This window comes from Indicator indicator, chromosome 20 (assembly GCF_027791375.1).
Source record: "Indicator indicator isolate 239-I01 chromosome 20, UM_Iind_1.1, whole genome shotgun sequence".
Taxonomy (NCBI): Eukaryota; Metazoa; Chordata; class Aves; order Piciformes; family Indicatoridae; genus Indicator; species Indicator indicator.
This window is the reverse complement of record NC_072029.1, coordinates 306157-327702: the sequence shown is the minus strand read 5'-3', so window position 1 is coordinate 327702 and position 21546 is coordinate 306157. Positions and strand designations below refer to the sequence as shown.

Sequence of the window (21546 nt, the reverse complement as noted above, 5' to 3'; positions counted from 1 at the left end):
ATGCCTTCCTTTAACTCCTTGGTCTGGAGTTGTGCACTCAAAGTGTTTTCTTTAATCTTTACAAACTTTCTGTTGGAGAATATCAACTGAAACCATGAGCTGTTTCCAGGCAAATGGCTCAAAAAGTGTGTTGCTTTACTCACATTTTCAATTTTTCAGTTGTCAAGGGCTTTTCTTTGAAACATTCTGGTGTCACAGCACCATGGAGCAGCAGCTCAAGTCTTTGTTTCCTGGACAGGTACCCTGCCTTTCAAATGAAGAGCTATAGAAAAAAGTCTGTAAGCCCTCATAAAGGCTCGAGGGTTTGCACATCTCACATAGCAATTTATCAGCTGAAAATACCTGGAGATTCCTTCCTAACTGAGTGTGTTTGAACCTTCTTCATCTCTGATAAGCTGAGCTGATACCATTCCTCCATTATGCTCACACATGTCCGGGCCAACATCTGTGGTGTACCCTTGCCATGGTGAAACCAGAAGCTGGCAGGGGAGAGGAGGGCTGGTAGGTGGAGGAAAGGACAGTTTGCTGAACCGGTGAAGTAGTAGAGAGATGGAGGACAGTGAGTGGATCAGGCAACAAAAGGCCACAGTCCAGCTGAGGAGACAGGAGGGTCACTAAGCAGGTGGAGGGACAGGGGCAGCTGAGGCAAAGAGGAGAGAAGGAGTGCCCCACCTTAACTGGTTAAGGCTGGAGGAAAAGTACAATTGAACTAGAAAGGCCATGCAAGGACAGAGAATGGGACCTCAACTAGTCTGCCTGCTTTGGGGAACAGAGTGGTGTTCATTTGTGAGATGCTGTATTTGAGAGCACTGAACGGTAGACATGGCTGAGGAACAGGGATGATGATTTCAGGGTCTGTGTCAGGCTGTCACCAGGCTTTCACACACAACTGCAGTGCCCTAAGATAGTCTGAGGCAGTTGCCTAACCTGGGTACATGATTTCAGCATAAACCATAGAGTTCACATGTAGCAAGAAAAGCCAGGAGCACACTATATATATGTGTGTGTGTGTTAAATGTCAGAGAGAGTGCTCACACGGTAAGTCTGCTTTCATTACTCAAAACAGAGCAGCCTGGCTTGGAGGGATAAAAAGTGCAATAATGTATTCTCCAGTTTAATGGCATTTTAAATTACATGGAGAGGTGTAAATCTGATTTATTTTTGAACATCTGATACCACATCCATCCAGTAAACTATAAAATCCAGCTGTCCCAGTAAATATTCCTATCTTAACTTGTCTGAATCTCTTGGGTGGTTGTTTTTCTTGTTTAATTTTAAAATATGTGGGTATATGTTGATACGTAAATGTAGACTTACCCAGACCATACCTAACAGATATCTACAGTCCTGGACAGCTGAACGATTGCCAAGGTTGTTCCATAATGTTTCAGTATTGAGTTAATAAAACATAACAGAGATGTTGGTTGTACAGTTAGAGAGGCAACATGATCTCTGATCTATAAATAAAGCTAGGCAGTCTCACAGTATATACTGTTGCACATACTTTTGCATTTGTTTACATGGAATGGGATCTGGAGTGGAAAGAATGAGATGAAAATCATATTCTGAGTAGTTCCAGAAGCAATATCTCTGCTTGGTCAAATGGCAGCAGATTGCTTCTGGCATCCATGGAAAGATGTCATTCGTGTCACCACACAATGGCCTAGTGGCCTAGACTGTTCTTTTATGCTTTCCCATTATTTGTTCCCCTTTCTACAGGCTTCAGTACATTCTGGCAGTGGTCATTTTTTGGTTTAATTTTTGGAAGACAGAGATGTGAATTAAAAAATAGGCCAAAAATTATATTACAGGCTCCTACAGAATTAACAGAATAATGAGGTGATACAGGAAGAGCTATTTCAGGAAGTTATATTATGAGCCCTTTTTTTTATATTAAAGTTTTGGATTAGCAGCATTAATACTGTTCTATTTTTGCATAAAGAAGAGTTTTTCCAGGCTCTCTCCAATTGTTTTTTGTGCGTGGCAGTTTAAAACTGAGCAGTAATATTTGCAGCCAGATAGTCTTTTGGCTTGTGTATCGTTCTGCAGACATCTATAGCCACATGGAAATCAAGGCCCCTGGATTTTCTGTGTGTTCCCTTCCCTTTGTAGCATGACTGTTATTTTGTAAAGACTTCGGCAGGGCCTTTTTTCCAGTTCATGATTAGATGAGGATCCATCTCTCCTTGCTTTTTGCCCTCTGTATTCCACCTTTGCATGGACAGAATCCCTAGAATGAGTTGTCCTTCCCCCAAGACCTTCAGAAGGCCAGTCTGACAGCATCTGAGTGGGTTGTGTGGGTACCTAGCAACCATGCAGCATTTTCTAGTTCAGTTTTATTCCCAGAGTGTTTCCTTGTGGACAGCAAAACCCTGGGCACTGGCATTCGCCTCAGCATGGCTTTGGCTGTTTAGACTTGGGAAACCAGCTCTAAAACTAAAACCTGAGATCCCAGGCTCTTTATTCTAGGAGCAGTAGTCAGGGGTTCACTGTAGTGACAGAGCAAACAGCATCTTTTGTTTCTTCTTCTTCCCCTGCATTAATGGCACTGGAATGCCTGTATCTGGGACTGTAGGCTTTGGTTTTTCAGAACAGTGTCACTTTTTCCAAATGTTTTGTGTTTCCCATCCATTAGCACACAGTGTGCTGCATGTAGCAGCTCTTCCTTCAGAGCTGCCACTTCTGGTCATCTTGTCAGAAGCTGAAGTATCACAAATTGGGTGATATGATGTGAACTGCAGACTATACATCACAGACTGTGCCATCAGAGTGGATGAGAGGGGGTTTCCAACATGTCAAGTTCTATTTCAAATCGTGATTTATTATTTCCCTAATGAGAAGATTTTAAAATGTGTTTTTTCAAATCTTTTGCTTTCTATTGCTTAGGTTAATGTTTTTTTCCATTTGATGAGTGCCATGAAAATTATTAGTCTGCTCTGATACGGTCAGGGGAACTAGTCAGTTGTAATATGAAAATAACTTTTTTGTCCTCCAAGCACATTCATAGTTGTGTTCAATCAGATGCTGTGAGCATATGAACCAAAGCAATTCCACACAGATCGTTGTGGCCTCTTATCACAAGCACTGAATGTTTGTAGCAGGGGATGAGATGCAAGCATGTAAAAATTTCTTTCTCAGTCAGAAGACTGTTTCCTGCCCTGTTGGGTTTAATGCCACATGTGCTTCCAGCAGGCAGTTCTGTGCCACTCCAGATGCTGTGCCTGAGTTCTGTTCTGTCCCAGCAGATGTTTTGTAAGGTAAGAGCAGGCAGAGCTCAAACCAGCATCATAACACAAAACAAGATCAGTTCAGGCTGCGATACTTCACCACAGAATTCTCCTTTTGAAGGCAGTCTGGGATCTGCAAGTGGACAGGAGTACCCCTTATCAGAGCAGCCTCTGCACAGGCTGCCTCTTCCTTCCTTCCTTATTAGAGAAGGACATGCACTCTCACTCACTGAGAAGGGGTCGTCATTGCTTTGCTTCACACACACACTCACACAGCATTATCAAACAACATTAACAGCAAGCTGAAATGCAGCCACACATAGGTTTTTTATCCTGACAGTGAATTATCACTCTCTGCAGCAGGAAGACAGTTTGCCTCCAGGTACCAATGAAAACCTATAGGGAAACTTTAATAAAAGTCTTCAGAGAACCTTGAATGGATACCTACAGCAGAGAGGATTTCCAGATCCCTCGTCTGAAAGTTTGATCTCTCTAGGTGTGTGCAGCCATAGTGTAAAGCTATAGAGACCTCATTTTTCGTACCTCAGCGAGTGCTGTGCCTTCAAGAAATGTAAAATGATAGTTCCAAAGTCATGAGCTGAGCTCAAACCTCATAGCACAATACCTCAGCTCTGTCTTTTGCCTTCCACCTGCATTACAAGACATTTCAAGCTGTGGATTGTGAAGGCTTTGACAATGAGCATCAGTGGCAAGTCTTGCTCCATATGCAGCTGGGACTGTGCTGGTTGAGTTGTTTCACCTGGTCTCCACCAGTCTCATAACGGTTTTTCTAACCTCACAAAATAAAGTGTTTGTGGCAAGTGGGGGGTTGCCAAAGTAGCAGATTAACATAAATTGCTAAAATAGAAAACAACACTGTGAGAAAACAGTGTGTCCTGGAAATCTCTTCCTTTTGCAGGCAGGAGAGGGTTTTTATCTAAGGGGAGGGGATGGCTGTTTCGGAATTATGTTTTGGCAGCAGATGATTTGGTTTCTTTTCCTACTTAGAAAAGCATTCTCAGCATTGCAGGCATTCTCTTTACATTGCTCAAAAGCCAATAGCTTAAAGTCTCCTGACTATATCCTGGTCCACATGGAAGCTTTGACTGCTTCACACAAATAACTGTGTTTTCAACTCAAACTGAATTTGTCAGGCTTGGAAGTTTTCTCCAAGGTCCTCACTGCTCTAGGCTTGTCATGCTGAGGTGTGAGGAACAACACAGAGTATTGTGCTTATGTGCATGAGTGCAGGGAAGATTGCAGGGTGTCTGGGAGGTGTATAAAACTCTCATCTTGAGGTGGTTTCGGATCTTCCATCTCCTGGCTGTCAGTCCAGTATCTTACCACCACTTCGTACTTAGAAACCGTTGCTTCTGCGGGGCACTAGGTATCGCAGGGACACCTGCATAGGGTGAGGGGTGTTGACTTTTTCCTTACATCTCTGTTCTGTGCAGTACTTTAGGCTTCTAAGTCAGGGTGAAGCCACCAGAAGCAGGCAGGCGGCGGTAATAATTGCTTCGGAGATGTGAGACTGGAAGTGGGAAAGATGGAGCAGACTGCTTTTCTGTGTTGATAATGTGAGATCCTCAGCTCACTGCTGAGCAGAGAGTCTGTCATGGTACCCCTGCTGCCATGTCTTGGTTCATTTTTTTCCTTCTGAGGCAGGATTTAGTGTGGACACCAAGGGCATGGCATAGGATTTGAAAGTCTGTAGAACACACCAGACACTGTCCAGGCATGGTTAAAGTCTTTGTGTTATATCACATAGTTGTTTGGCCGTGGTGCCCCTACAAGGGAAGAATAACCTATAAAGAGAAGAACTGGGTGAAGATTTCAATGCTGTTTGAGATGGAGGCTGTCCTGATGTAGCACAGTCTGCTGCTAGAGACTGTGACCTGTGGGCAGGTTGTACAAAGGAATCTGTCCATGGTTCTCTCTGAGCGTGGCCAGGCCCTAAACCTGCTGGTAATGGCACTGAGCTGAAGCAGAGTTGTTCTTTCTTCTGCTATGTAAAGCACTCAAACAGTGGCAGCAGCTTCTTTTTCCTGTTGTTTTGTTGGGGTTTTTGCTATGAGAAGAGCTTGACAGATCATTTCTTACCTGATGCATCCTCCAGGGCCATTATATACTGATACTCTAAGGTCTCCACTTTCTAGTGGCTTACATATATTAGAATTCTTAGTGGCATTGACTGGTTAATTTCTGCTTGGGAAGTCCTTCAGTCAGTAGCATTTGATTGCTTGAGAATTGGCAGTTTCTTGCTACAGTGGGGAAGCAGTTTGCTAGCAATCTTCTATAGGGCAGACAGCTACAACACCTTTTTAATTTAATATCGAGAGTGTTGCAGTTGCTGCATTCAGTTATGACATTTCCATGCAATATTGATTTTAATTGCTGGAGCTCACACACATACCTGCACTGTTACCAACTTCGTGGGAAATTTTGGCTCATGGTAGTATGGATCTGGTATTTCAAGAAACTGATGACCTCCCTTGTACCTGATGAAGTAGCAAGTCTTGGAGGCCATGACTTACCCAAGGAATGATGTTCTCCATGGCGCATTCTAGCCCTCATCTTCCTGGCATTCCTTCTGCAGGACCTCCAAGGACAGCCATCCCTCCTGCACTCTTCAGGCTTGTCTGGTTTGTTATTGGAGAAGATGATGCAGAAGCTTCATTTAAAAAACCTGGAAAAGTACTTTGTCAGCTTCTCCTGCTTTTGTGTGCTTGCTGGTTCTGCTAGAGCAAAAGCAGTCGTGCTGCATGGAAGGAGTTACATGGCAGAGTTTTGACAGAGCAGTTAATTGTCCCACGTTGTTTGCTCAGCTATCAAACTCTTAATAATTGATGCCATTAACATATTTCAAGGTGGTATGGAAAACAAGTAAGCTTTTGTTTTTCCTCTGATCTCACTGCTCCTACATTTTCGATTGTTTTGTTTGACTACATGAAAAATTAGTCAGATAGGCTTTGGAGTTTTCTTTCCATCACACAGGTTTGCTTTGAGTAAGTCAGTAGATGAAGACAGTTGTTCTATATTTCTGGTTGCTTCCATGATGCTTTATGCTTGCTTGAAATATATTTTAATGTGATCTTTTAAGACTCCACAGGCTGTAGAATCATGCTGTGAAGAACGGGTTAATGCTTCTATGTGCCTTTACAGCTAGGGCTTTAGTCGGCTGAGGAGGCTAGTGGGCAGATGTAAGGGTCATGAAAGAGTAATGACAAGACATACATCAAGCTGGCATAATGCTGTAAAAGCACAGCACCTCTTAAAGACTAGCTATGGCCTAGTCTTGCAAATCATTACATGGCTTCTTGGCCTCACTGCCTGTATCTCCTTGATGCTTCCCTAAACTGAAATCTGCTTTCTCTAATGGGCACTTGACTCTCTGTAGTACTCCTGAAGTGTGTCTGTGACTACTCAGTGAAATGGTTATTGACAGATCAGGTTAGATCAGCATAAATAGTGACACTGTCACCACTGTTTGCCCATCAGAACATCTTAAGGGTTGAAAGCTTTCTCCAGAAGGAAGCATCTATACCTAGCATTATCTCCTAGAACTGGCACAGACTCAAGAATGGTTGGGATTGGCAGAGGACTCATAAAGTTATCTGCTCAAGCAGAGCCACCTGGAGCAGATTGCACAGGACTGTGTCCAGGTGGCTTTTGAATATATCCAAGGATGGAGACTCCAAAACATCTGTGGTCAACTTGTGCCAGTCACCCTCCCAGTAAAAAACTGTTTCCTGATGTTCGAAGGGAATCTTCTCAGTTTCAGTTTGTGCCTATGGCCTCTGGTCCTGTCCCTGGGCACCACTGGAAAGAGCCTGGCTTGGTCTTCTTTACACCCTTCCTTCAGATGTTTGTCTACTTGAGGCTGAGCAGTCCCAACTCTTAGTCTTTCCTCGCAGGAAAGATGATCCAGTTGCTTAATTATCATAGCAACTCTTTGCTGCACTTTCTCCAGTAGCTCCATGTCTTGTATCTAGAAGCCCAGATCTGGATTCAGCACTTGAGATGTGCCTCACTAGTGCTGAGTAGAGGGAAGTGATCACCACCTGAGCCTGCTGGCAGTATTTGCCTGATACAGCCCAGGATATCATTTGCCTTTTTTGTGCAAGGGCCATTGCTGGCTCATTTTCAACTTGGTGTCTAGTAGGACACTCAGGTCCTTTACTACAAAGCTGCTTTCCAGCCAGTCAGCACCCAGCCCATGCTGGTGCCTGGCCTTGTCCCTCCCTACGTGCAGGACTTTGCATTTGCCATTGTTGAACTTTGTGAGATTCCTGTCAGATCCCCCTGGATGGCAGAACCTTCCAGCCTCTCAGCCACTCCTCCCAGCCACTCCTTGTCCTTTGTGAAGAGGTGTGAGAGCAGGCACCATCCGATGGCGTTGGTTGTCTGTATGATTGATGTGGTTACAAACAAGAGGATATCTTTTGAGGTGCACAAATGAGTTTTGCTAATCAAATAAGGTGCTTAAAGGAAAGGGACTGTTTTCCTCTCAAGATAATGTGCCAAAGGACAATAACATTTTCAGCTTGTAGTCACTTCAGTTATGTGTATTGCTTTCATTTTGTCATCTCTTAGGATGCAGGAAGCCAGCAGATAGGCTTTTTGCTTGGAAGCTGTGGAGTTACTGTGGCCTTGACTAGTGATGCCTGCCATAAAGGACTGCCGAAGAGCCCCACAGGGGAGATCCCGCAGTTTAAAGGTGAGCAGGGGCGTCAGGGGACATTGCACAGCTCTGGGTGTAGCGAGTGATGATCAGGCACATGAAGAAACACTTGGCACAGGAGCAGCTGTGGCATGCAGCTGCCACAGCTATGTGTGCCACAGGCTGCTGGACATCGCTGCTTCAACCTCATGGCTGCTGGACAGCGTGAGTGCTCCTGGTCTGATCCTCTGCTGGCTCTGTGGCACTGCTGACATCAGCTGTGGCCACCAGTGGGATTGAGCCAACAGACTTTGGACCGTACTAGATGAAAAGTGTTCATACAATTCAGTCCCATAGCTGGGTGGTAGGGGCAGTAGCCTCTGACAGGAGAGTGGCAGCAAACAGCCACGTTAAGAAAGCAGGTCTGGACCACCTCTCCCATGCAGTACTGAGGTTTAAAAGAAGCGTCTTTAGGTAATGGTGACTCTCTGGCAGAGAGGAGCTTTGACTTGTCCCGCAGAAGCTCCACAAAAGCTGGCTGTTCTTTGTACCTCAGGCTGGCCAAAGCTGCTGTGGTTTGTCACAGAGTCTAAACACCTCTCCAAGCCACCTCGTGACTGGTTCCCACACATCAAGGACGCAAACAATGACACAGCTTACATTGAGGTGAGTTAATGAAGATGCATCTTCTCCTCGAGTCATTGCAGATGGCACTTCTGGGTTAGGTAAACATCATCGTTCATTCACTAGTCACAGAGGCAAACAGCATCCTGGGTTAGCCTGTTAACAAGTGCCATTTTCTAATAAATGATACTGGGCATTGATTTCAGAAAAGTTAATGAAATGGTAAAATGCCTTTGGAGCGTTTCTAGCATTATTGTTTTCATGTCACCTGTGTGGCTGATACAAACTTACATTAAACTTGCCTTGGCCAGTCTCGGTCTCATTCACAGTGCAGGCTTGCCCGCTAGCCTGGAGATGAACAGAGAGCAAGTTCACAGTGAAGCTTCGGCTTTCGTATCACAACCTTCAAACCCTTTGAAGGAGAAGGAACTTCTTGTTCAGATGCTTGCCTGTCACTTACTGCTTTGTGACTCATACTCCCCCTGAAAGACCAGCGTCAGGAAGGGAAAATTAGCTATGCTCTGAAGTTTAATTTTTATGCTATCCCCCCACATTCTTTTCGCCTCTTTTGTGTAGACTTATAAACCTTGAGTTCAGTGATGTTAGTTTTTAATCTAAATGGTTATTCAAAGGGAGTAAGCTCAAGTGAATGGAGCAAAGGTTTTTTCCTGTCTTCACACAGTCAGAACACTGGGCTACAGAAGCAGAGATGCCTCCATTTTCAATCTTAATTATCTTCATCATGGAGAAAGATAAATGTTCAATTTACTTTAATTACCACTTTGCACAAAGTTGCAAAAATTATTGCAGTCATCAGCAATGAACTACCTCTTATTTATGCCACTTTCTTCTTTCACGTGCTTCTGATCAAAAAGTTTGTGTCTTTTGGACTGCACGTACAGGTTGTTAGAACAGCACCCAGCAAGGGCTGTGACCAGCTCTCCTTCTATGCTGTACCAGACACATAAGAGAGAAGCTCAGGTTTGTTGGCTGGCCTACAAAATCTAACGTGAGCCATGAGCAGATTCAGCTGGGTTATTGGTTGCTAAATCCATCCAGTCCTGATCACAGCTGTTAGAAATAGTTTTCCATATTGCCTGTACTCAAACAGCAGGTGGATTTCTGGTACCAAGCCTGGGCAACCTCAGTCAGAAAGAGAAGGCCTAGCTGAAAACAGTGTCTTGTAACAAAAAAAAAGCCTCCCAAACTCCTCAGTACTGCTGCCTTCCTAAAATAGAGTCATTACCTGTGTGCATCATTCACCTATGCCATAGCTGTTAAATAGCAGAAATAGGACAACTACTGCACATTGACTTCCCCTGCCTATTTCTTTTTAGTACAAAACATGTAAAGATGGAAGTGTGCTTGGGGTGACTGTGACAAGGATTGCACTGCTGACACACTGCCAAGCTCTGACCCAGGCATGTGGGTACACGGAAGGTATGGAGTACGTCTCTTGCTTCCTCCTTAGCATCAAGTGTGAATTGCAATGTGCTTCTCACCAGGCTCCTGCCTTACCTTTTACATAGATCTCTGCTGAGGGTTCCTAGATTTAAACACTCAGTTTTGGGGCTTTAATTATTTTGAAAATATGCACATTTGGATTATATTTCTGAGAGATACAAATAATTGTCCTAGCCAGTACAGATCCTGCAGTGGAGACTTACTGTGGAAGTAGAACTTCGAGGTTATCAATCATGCCTTTCTGAAGCTTCCTTCCTTTGAGTGGGTTCGCCTTGGGCTAAAGCCATGTTCTAAAAAATAAACTCTTTTGTTTTTGTTGGACAGCTGAAACAATTGTGAATGTATTGGATTTCAAAAAGGATGTTGGCTTATGGCATGGGATTCTTACAGTAAGTATGTTTTTTATTTTGTGTATTTGAAAATAAACTAACCTCATATGCTTATTGCTTTCACAAACTGCCATGTCCTACAGTTTCTTCTAATACAAATTTTTCTGCTTTGGAAGCAAAACCTACATGACCTAAACCCATGGTCTTCTGCTAGTACACTTACCCATAATGAGCACAGGAAAGATGCCAATGTGTTTTTATGCATCCTATCAAATACTCTGGCCACATTCTTGCCATCGTACCCTGATCTTACTGATGTGTGATTCTGAGATCAGACTTTCTGTCAGGAGCAAATTCAGTTAGTCCTTGCCTCTGTAAGGATGTGGTCCAATGGCATAGCTGCATTGCCACTGCCTAGCTTTTCTGCCATAACTCATATCAGATGAGTTTGCTAGCATTAAATCATTTCTGATACTTGGAGCTGTAGAAGTTGTTTGCTTGCTCTTCAGATGTCTTCCTTGATTGATGTGAGAGGCAGTGGACAGTTTTAAGGGCTGCTGCTCTTGGTGACTCATGAAGTGCTTGCTAGTCACTGATTATTTAAAGAACTGACAGCATTTTGGGGGGTCCAAGGATGTACAGACCCTACATGCTATGGTTCCCTGGGATCCAATATATATTTCCCACTCAGTGCGATACTGTTCTTAGTATCTGTGTCGGTGTGAGCTGAAATTCCCCCCCCCACCGACAATAACCAGGCTAGCCCAGTCTGGAAGCAAATGAAGGCTGTATTTACAAGCAGATGAAATGCAATGAATATGTACAAATATACAAAATTCACAACACTTACAAATATATACAATCAACAGAAAAACACAACCAAGCTCCCTTTGCTTCCCCCCAAGGGGACCCTCCCAAAGGGGGCCTCCCTCTCCCAGGAGCTTCCCCCCCAGACCCCCCTGGACAGAGAAGCAGAGTTTAGTTAGAGCAGAAAGTTGTTAACTTAGCTGCCAAGGTCAGTGTGTTATCTTCAGCCAGAAGAGAAGAAGAAACAGCAACCAGACAGCCCAGCAACTGCCCCCACTGCCGAACGCAGAATGTGCCGAATGCCTACTTTGTTTTGGGTAATAGTTCTTAAACATTTCTATCTATCCAATGGAAGTGTTTAGAACAATTGTTATTTTGCTTTCTTACACCCAATAGTGACTTATTTACATTCTTTCACTTTCTCTGTTCTGAACTTTGCAAGGAAAAATTAAAAAGACAGTTTCAAACCACCACAGTATCAAAGGGCAATAATAGAACTTCAGAAGCAGAAACGGTCTCTCAGGTTTAATACCCATCAGTATCTCATAGTAAGAAAAACACCTTTATCACTGAAGTTGAAAGCAAGCATTTAGCAGCGCTGTTCTGTGCCTTCCTTGCTGTCAGTCTTTGTATGAACTTCATTTTTTTCATTACTTGTCTGTAAGAGCTTTTACTGTACCTAGGCTTGTGCCAGACTGAAAGGAGAACTCTTCTGCAGTTCTACAAGTATGTAGATGACTAATCCACTGGCACACTTAACCTTTCTCAAGCCTATGTTTTCCAAAACCTGTATTTAACCTGAACTGCTATGAGTGGAGATGTGTTGCCCTCAGAAGACATATGTTGTGCAGAGACTCATTTACAGACTGTATAGCAGTAACACTGAGAAATCACTAAAGAAATTGACTACCTCACACTACCTGGGAGATCAGTTTGGGATCTGTCATTGTTTTCACTCAGCTGGTTTTTCTAAACTTCATCAACTTTTCATGACTATGTTGAAAATACTGGAATTAGCTCACCTGGAGAAAAACTAAAAACTCATTCATTTATTTTCTGTTAAAATAAACTGATCTCTGTGACTCTAATTTCTCCACTGTCTTCTCCATAAATTGTGCCCTGCTACCACTAGCAGATCTTGAGCCTTCACAGAGGTGGATTTCTTTAGACAGGATATTGCTGTTACTTGTCCTTTTGAGTAAAGGCTCTTCAGGTATCGTGAAGTTTAGCAGGCCTGGGGGTGACACTGAACTACACAGCAAACATGCAGACATCGTTCATCCAGTGTTTGCTTAGTTGTTCTGTTTAAAGTGAATTGCTTAGAGTATAAATGGGAAGAAAAGGTTTCCTTTTCTTCAGCCCCACTTCAAAGTTATGATCTGATTAGTCTAAATGCTTAATTCTTAATTAAAGCACTAGCATGTTGAGCCTCTGTTTCATCTTAATGTAGAAAGCTAGATAGGGAAAGATTAATGCCAGCTATGACAATAAAACAAGCGCAGAGTGATTTGCATTGCTGTACCTGCCCATAACATCATCTCAATAATTACCACAATTATTGTATAAAACCTATTTATCTCATTTGATTTCAGAGTGTCATGAACATGATGCATGTTATAAGTATTCCATACTCCTTAATGAAGGTGAATCCGCTGTCATGGATACAAAAAGTCTGTCAATACAAAGGTAAGGAACAAGAATATACAAAAGTGTGTTTAACAGTCAGAATCAAAGGTGCAAACTGGTAATAGAGCTGCACAGCTTTTATATGGTGTATTAGTAATCTTCCTGTTCTTTTTGCAGCAAAAGTTGCCTGTGTAAAATCCAGAGACATGCACTGGGCATTGGTGGCACACCGAGATCAGAGAGACATCAACCTCTCCTCACTGCGTATGCTGATAGTGGCTGATGGTGCAAACCCATGTAAGCTCTGCTGCTGCAGGCCAGCAGAGAACAGGGAGTGCTTGCTGTCTTCAGACATCCTAGCTAAAATAGCTACAGAGTTTGTCTCATGCAAACTAGATGACATTTATGAAAAAATTAATTAATGAGGGAATTTTAAAATATGTTTTTCTTCAACTAATGCTGAAACAAACCTGATAGTCCATAGAATGCAAGTTGCAGTAAATCCAGTGTTATTTAGTGGGACAAACTGAAGTAAATAACCTTAAGCTACAGAGAGGATTAGAGCCTTTCTTGTAAATGGTGGCAGCCAGAAGCAGAAGTAACTGAGGAGACTGAGGGGAATATGTCTGCTGCTCTAGAGAACCACATCTGCGTCACTTCAGAACAATTCATAGCACAAACTGCTTGTGCTGACAGTAGCATGCAGATGTTCTGCTTGTGTGTAGTAGTTTGCTTAGAGTTTCTGAAGTATGTCTTTAATTTGCTTCACCCTAAAAAAGAAAATTGCAATGAAATTCATATTGTAAATCTGGCAGTAATGGCTCTCCTGCATAGTGAAAGGACTTTATGCTCAATGCTCTGTGCATGCACAACTCTATATGCATATCACTGGGGCAGCTATGACTGCTTTCCAGTGCACACAGGTCCTGCTGGAGTTTTTGCTTCTGCAAGTCTGTTTATTCAATAGTAAGTTTGTACTTTGAATAGCACCACTTCAGAAATCAGATTGGTTTTCTCCTCTTTTTCATTTTTAACCCCAGGGTCTATTTCTTCCTGTGATGCATTTCTCAATGTCTTCCAAAGTAAAGGCCTAAGACAGGAGGTCATTTGTCCCTGCGCTAGTTCTCCGGAAGCTCTCACTGTGGCTATTCGAAGGTACTGTGTCAGTTCAGGGGCATTGAGCGATGTGGTGATCCGGACAGCAAGGGAAGATTGGCTAATTCTGAGTATGCACACTTCTGAGTGACATTATGGGGTTCATCTTGAGTGTGTCCAAACAAGACAGACAAAGAGAATTTGTAGAGAATGCTTTATAATGTAGTTAGTTCTCATTTCTGTGATTCTATCTCATTTTAAAAAAATGGTCTGAAATGCAAAAGCTAATTCTGTAAAGAGCAGTGGAAAAATGCCACTGTAAGCATAAAACTAATTAAAATGTGGGAATTCAAGTGGAGTTGCTATCAAGGAAAAGCATGCTTCAAAGTAGTCTGTTTAAAGAAAATTATTACATTTTCCAGGTTGTTTTTGGCTGACTGGTGCTTTTGAACCATTCTTAGACACTCAGTAATACTCTGGAAATGCCCTTAGAGTCTGGACAATTTGTGCCAAGAAACAGAATGGATAAATTCTAATAAAACTATTAAGCCTTCTGTACCTGAACATCAAAATGCAGCTGTCCTAAGTGTTGTAGCAAACAGTAAATGGCAGAACTGTTGTCTGTATTGGCAGAGTCTTCCCAACATCGTGCCTTGAACAGCAGGGACTTTGTGCTTAAGTTCAGGTTTCTGCAGCCATTTAGAATTGTTCCATCTGTTAGAACAGGCAGTATAAAACTGTAGAGCACTGCAATAGCACTGAGCGAAATGTTTCCTGCCACAACGTTTAAAACACACTGTCCAAGTGAGATGTAACTGGATGTTCGATTAGCTTCCCAATCAAACAGCTACCGTCAGGTGCTTGTCTCCCTCACTCCTCCACCCTTCTCCTCTGACTGTATTTGCTTTTAGTATCGGATAACTAGCTCCCCACCAGAGGAGACTCAAGCACAGTTAGCTGATGTTTTAATCAAGGATCCACCTCAGACTACTAAGGATGCCAGAAGCACTCTGAAATGCCTGTCCTGTGCATCCCAGGTCCTCAGTACTGGCTCTGTCCTTCTGCACACCTGCTTCTATTGCACAGCACTTGTTGCTGACCCAGGTGAAGCTGTTAACCCAGTCCGCAGCATTGTAACTCTATTGAGATGTCTCCCAACATGATCCTTGCAGGCCTCATGACTCCAGCTTCCCTCCCTGGCACCCCCATCCTGTACGCAGCCAATGTCTCTCAAGGCTGTGCTCACTCTTCTTGTTAGCAGTCTTTGGATGCGATGAGTGATGCAAGAAAATGACAGTCAGGTGGGCTCTGTCCTTAGAAGGCTGTGAGCAGCTGTGTGCGCCTTTCTTCTCTTGGGCAGACATGTGTTTTGGGAGCAAGGATGAGAGGAAGCTGATGAATAATGTTGCTGAAAGTTCCTTTTACACGATGGGATTATTATTTATTACACCTGCTTGTTTACTAGCACCATTTGTAGTGCTCTAATGCATTTTCAAGTGTGCCCACATCCTTCTTTGTTGGCAATGTCACTTGAGAAATATGCCTTGTACAAACTATTAATTGAAATGGATGGTGCCAGTCGCTGCAAGGCTCACAGGAGCATGATTGGCAAAAGCCTGGCTGGTGTTCGAAGCACGGAGGAGAGGAGAAATGTCATATATTAGAAAATAGTTGTGTTGTGATGGTCTATATAGGAAAAAGTGCAGAATCATTAACTAAATATTGGCTGGTTTATCCATCTTGAAAATAGCTGGAGTGTGGCTGCTGTACACAGAGGAATTGTCTATGCTCCAGGCAGCATCAGCTTAGCTTCTGGGCTCGCAGTTTAAAATGTAGGACAGTGTGAGAATCCTTCCAGACATGGAAAGCCCTGCCATGCTCCCTTGACTCAATAGCTTCCATACAGCAATGTTCATTTGCTCAAGCCACATTCTGCATAGGTACAATGGTGTCCACTGATACATCAGGAGGGTTTGTGTTGAACCAAGCTGACAGACAGCTTGTGCTGATGCTGCAGAACTGCACGGCATGGCAGCAGTGAACCTGAGCACACACAGGCATTGCAAAGAGCTTGCATCCACATATTTTGACCATGACTGATGAAGGTGTAATTTGTTTTCATTTCCATGGGGGGTAAATTAGAATTGGAAGAATTCAATTACATGCACTTAAATAAAGATGGTAAAGTCCTTGTGGTTTCCACAGGTACTTTGTAGTGAATCTATTACATCCCAGTATCTTCTGTGCAGCAGTTTTAAATACTAAAATATTGGGAGTGGGAACTCACATCTGTGATTTAAACACAGCAAACTTATATTCTGATCTTCACATTGATCCCAGTGTGGCAGAGTCAGGCTGCTAGTCTGGCAGGTGGTTTGGTTTCCCCAAAGCAGGTAACATGTAGAGCATTGTTTAACTGATCAATTGAAAATATTTAGAGTGCAGTTTCCCTCCACATTATCCTCACTGCCTTTCAGTATTCTTTTAAACAAGGCAAGAAGCCTCTACTTGGGTAACCAAACAGTGTTTATAAATCTATCTGAAAATTAAAGGCAAGCTGTTTGGGGTAAATGCTAGATTTCATCTCTGCAGCTCAATACATATGGGTGGCTATTTAACAGGAGAGCTGTCAGATATGATTACTCGGAAATGTCCAAAACCCAGGATTCTGTCAGGTCTAGCAGGGGAAAAAAGAAAGCGAACTTTGAAACTATCAGATAGAGGAGTGCTTGCAAGTAGTGGTCTGTTCAGAACAAGCAAACTCTTCCTCTGCCTGCTGGAGCACTGATGTTATAACCCATGATTGCAGGCCAACAGATGACAGCAATCAGCCACCAGGCAGAGGAGTTCTGTCTATGCATGGTCTCACTTATGGAGTGATTCGAGTGGACTCTGAAGAAAAGCTTTCTGTTCTGACTGTCCAGGATGTTGGCTTAGTGATGCCAGGAGGTAAGGAACTGTATTTAAACTTACTGTGATTCATCAATTTAACTAATCATCTGTAGAAAGTCATAGGTGGGCATAGTTTGCGTAGACAACAAGCTTTGGGGTTAGAACATGTGTACTTGAAAACATTTTAGACCCAAAGCATCACCTTGTAAAACTTCATGTTTTGCAAAACCCGAGATTCTTCTCTCTGTTGACTTCAGTGGCTGTCTTCACTTGTGTTAGAGGTGTCACCACATCAGAGCGTCCATTCTTTAACTGGGAGGTACTGGTACAGAAAATGAGAGCTGGATTCTGATATCTAGAAGTTGTAAATAAATATCTGTAAGCCTGACCCAGATGAGACTTATTAGTGAAAGTTTTCACAGCCTGTGCTAAGGATTGTTGTCTGTAGGCTTGCAGAATGGTTTTCCATTGTGCTGCCACCCAGTTATTAGAAAAAGAAGGTGTCACTGAGCAGTTTGCCTTGATGAATTCAAACTGAAAGCAGTGCTTTTAAATGAGAAATAGATGTTTTCATAAGAGAGCTGGATCTGAGATGAGATGTGACAGAAGCTAGGAAGGGATACTGCTGTAGCTTTGCATTAGAGAATGTCTCTTGTGCACCAGAGGAATCAAATGTAATGATGCGTCTTACAGAATTTTAAGTTGAACAGCTTAAAGGAAGATGAGATTGGCTGTTGTCTAACAGTTGTTACAGGTGTGCTATCTTGCACTTCTTACTGCAGTCTGATGATCTGAATAAAAGTACACACTGCTGCATATCCTTAGAGTGAGACAAAGATCATTCAGGACTCTCTACACTTGTACTTAAGAAGATGTTCTTATTAATTTCTGATCTCCATCATACCCTCTTTGCAGCTGTAAGGTCTACACATGCCAGACTCCAGTTTATAGATAAAGCAGCATACCTGAGTCTTATTTACATGGTTGACAGAAAGAAGTGCTTCTTCCTCAGACCAGTGCTTCCAAATCCCTCCTATTTTGCTCCTGCTGTCTCTACTGTCCTCTAAGACCAGCAAGAGGGAGTCTCAGCTCTGATAAACTCTGAGTAAAACTACCACACTAGGCTGCTAGAATATCTTGGTCTTTTCTGTGTTAGTACTTGCTGCTTTGTGAGAGGTGTGTTTCTGGTTGCCTCCCTCCCCAGAAGTGCAGCTATCATCAAGAACTCCATTCTGGTGTTTCATTATGCACTGACTGCAGTGAATCTGTGCTTTGGTGTGCAAAGGAGGGAACACAGTCACATTTCACAGCAGTATTATAGATTTCCTGAAATTTCAGAGAGCAAGGCAAATTAGGGTTTGTTATCAGTGTAAAGACTGAGCTTGCATAAAGATCTTTACGTTCTTTATAGAAACAGAACACCTGATAATGCTGAACACCTTAATACTTAAGAATCCAGTTGTTAGACATTAGTCTGCATATATTTTGTCAGCTCCACTGTGATACCTTTCTTACAGTGTTGATGTTACTCTGTAGTTCCTTTTATAATATTTTTAAGTCCTTTACTCTCCCTCTAGCTATAATGTGTTCAGTGAAGCCAGATGGAATTCCTCAGCTCTGCAAAACAGATGAAATAGGAGAACTTTGTGTATGTGCTATTGCAACGGGTACATCATATTATGGACTCTCAGGCATGACCAAAAATACTTTTGAGGTAAGCTGACCTAAAAATGCTGTATAAAATCCTTCCTTTTAAACTTTTTCTATTTTGAGATCATATTTGACATAAAGTACTGCCAGTAATAATATAGAATAGCAGTAATAATCAGTGCCTGTGGCTTGGGACCTGTATTCTAGCCAAATAATCTGCACTGAAGGCTGTTTCATTAAGTGAAATAGTAGACCTTTATGTGGGTTTAGTTGTGGCTCTGAAGAGCTTTTACTTCAATTTTGAAAGAATATCAGGGGCTGCAGCAATCACAAGGAAAGCAGGAAGAATTAAAAAGGTGATACTGTACAAGTCTATGGGCTAGCTAAATAATTCCCAGAGCCATGGTTAGGGAAAATGTATTTGGTAAGCACAGTGGGATTGAACTGGTTCCTGCTCAGGTACTGAAAATGGCACAGACTAGTCTGAGGGTTTCCTGACATTCCCTTTATGGCCATGAGCATCACTGGTGACTGACTGACTTCATTCCAGAAAAGCCATCTGAGAAACCATGCCTGAATACTCTGCAGTCTAGAATTGAGCTGTGCTTCTCTGTCTTACAGGTGTTTCCTATGACCAATTCTGGTGGCCCTATCACTGAATACCCTTTTATAAGGACTGGACTACTGGGCTTTATAGGCCCAGGGGGACTTGTCTTTGTCATTGGCAAAATGGATGGGTTGATGGTTGTCAGTGGAAGAAGACATAATGCTGATGACATCGTAGCAACAGCACTGGCTGTAGAACCAATGAAATTTGTCTACAGGGGAAGGTTTGATCCTTTCTTTGCTTCTATTATGTAGAAATCATTTGTTTTGCTTAGCCCAGATGTAAGTGACACGAAGTGCTTTCAGAAGGCATTGCCTGATCTGTCACTGTGGTTTCCCCTCTGTTGCTGTTCATGTTGCTAGAACCAGGATACAGCAAAGGGAAACCTGAGACAGTGTTGAGGCAGACTTTAGATATCAAGGTCCAAAACTGCGATTATTAATGTTTCCAGTAGAACTGCTGGTTAATTCTGAAGGTGTTGACTCAAGAGGGTCCTTTCTAAATTTAATATTTCTAATATACCTAACATAGCAGTTCTTAAAGGTGACAGCAGTTCTTTGTGTGACCTTCCCCATATGCTTAAACTGAGCAGGAGACATCAAAAACTTCTGAGGAGTCTAATGCTGTAGCATGTGCTCACACTCAATCACCTGGCATGCCTCTCACAAAATGATGTTGCAATGGTTTACTTATAAGTTGGGCCAAAGATGCTTATGCCAGCATAACAGCCTAACAACACCCTTCCTGTGACCCAGATTTAGCACTTTCCTTATCCCAAGAATGTTCACTTCTCCAGCCCTGCTGGGTGTGGTGCCTGTATTTACATGAGTGCAGAACAAAGCTCTCTCTTTCTCCTCCAGATGTTACCCAGAACTGTTCCTATTGCCTTCCCCCCAAATACAATACTAATCGATGCAGCATTTGTCTGAGTAACAAATAACAAAGTGAGAGCTATAGAGGATCTAGGTGGATGCTCTTCCACCTGCCTGCACTAAGCCCCCTTTTCCCCTCTGCTCTACAGAATAGCAGTGTTTTCAGTGAGCGTGCTGCACGACGAGAGGATAGTCATTGTTGCTGAGCAGAGGCCAGATTCCACAGAGGAAGACAGCTTCCAATGGATGAGTAGAGTTCTCCAGGTAATGTTCTTTACGTATGTTTAGAAGCTATTCTTCCCATGCTTTATATTCTTTTTATTGATTTTTCATCCTCCCAAGGTAACTGACATTTGTCTTTGTGTAATTGTAAGTCCACCTTCAGTTGTGTCCACTTTCAGTTGTACTTGCACCCAACAAGCACAAAATTAGAATCTTGTGAATGACAACTCCTGTCTGGGCTGCACGTAGCCAAAGTGTGATCCTTTTCCTAATCAAAATGGTGTAAGAAAACAGAGGTGAAATGAAGTAAGTAATAGGAAGGCCAAAGTAGCATATGGTTTCTAGTGTATAGTCATCCATTCCTTCATGATGATTCGTGATGATTGTAGTATACTCTTACTGCCAGAAGCTACCAAAGTCTCTTATTAGATAGTCAATGGCAGTGATGGAGTGGACCTCATGAAAAGCAGCCATGCATATATGAGCTAAATCTTCAGATTTACTTTTTTTAATTAGCAGGAGCTAATTCTGTGTTTTTAGTGCACTGTGTTGATAGCTAAAATAAACTGAAAGAAAAACAGCCTAAAAATGCCAATTTGTCTACACTGAAATGAAGGGAGGTGACTGATTAGCTCAGATTTAGGTATCTACAGTGAGATGAGAACACTTATTGCAAGGAATTCCATTCCAGCTGCCTGGTGGATCATGCAAAGCACTGTGATGACACCCACTCTGGTGATGTTTGTTATCTAGCAGTTTAACCAGAAGACAGAAACAACTGAACACTGAAAAATTCTGATCTTCTCCTTGCATATTGCAGTCCAGTTTAAGGCAATATCATCACCATTACCAATATCATCACCATATATTTTTTCAACTCTAATGTCCACACACACACAGACAAAGATATTGTAGATAGCAGCCACCTTCCATCTCCTCTGTCCATAAGCCTGTGCTCACTCAAAAGCCATAGGTTGAGTGAAAATGCTCTCAGGTTTGTCTGTGGTTACCTTTTGAAATGGTCTCAGCTCTGTTTAAACCTGATCATCTGTTACTTCCACTTCCCTTGCCTACCTTCCTTTCTCTCCTTCCTCAAGGACTCCTCTCAGCAAAATGTATTGCAAACATCTTTATCACTTTACACGAGAGCCAAAGAAAAAGATCTCTTACAATTCAGAAATGTTTTTATTCATATTGCTTTGTAGTGAATAAGAAACAGAATCTGTCTGCTGGATCCAGCAAGAAAGTGAACAAATAAGCTTCCATCCATCTCATGACAAGTTTATCTGCTCTCTTGATTTAAAAGATTGCTATGTTTCATGCAGCTGGAGCATCTCACATTTACAATAGATCTAAATTATTACTGGGAAAAGCTAGCAACTTGAGCTTGTCCATTACACAGCCTGTGAAGTACCCAGTAGCACGTAGGGCTTTGGCCTACCCACACTCCCATCATTTTCATCAAGCAGCA

General features: G+C 42.5%; 1 protein-coding gene across 1 annotated transcript in view; it reads left to right on the top strand.

Annotated features, from left to right (window-relative positions):
• The window catches only part of DIP2C (disco interacting protein 2 homolog C), a 235832-nt gene that overhangs the window by 171187 nt on the left and 43099 nt on the right, over positions 1–21546 (top strand). Inside the window, exons 12-22 of the mRNA XM_054389931.1 lie at positions 7821–7944; positions 8444–8553; positions 9849–9951; positions 10300–10364; positions 12704–12797; positions 12915–13034; positions 13778–13892; positions 16642–16781; positions 18302–18438; positions 18996–19204; positions 20003–20117. Of these exons, the coding sequence (XP_054245906.1) occupies positions 7821–7944; positions 8444–8553; positions 9849–9951; positions 10300–10364; positions 12704–12797; positions 12915–13034; positions 13778–13892; positions 16642–16781; positions 18302–18438; positions 18996–19204; positions 20003–20117 (1332 nt within the window). The remainder of the gene's footprint in view (positions 1–7820; positions 7945–8443; positions 8554–9848; positions 9952–10299; positions 10365–12703; positions 12798–12914; positions 13035–13777; positions 13893–16641; positions 16782–18301; positions 18439–18995; positions 19205–20002; positions 20118–21546) is intronic.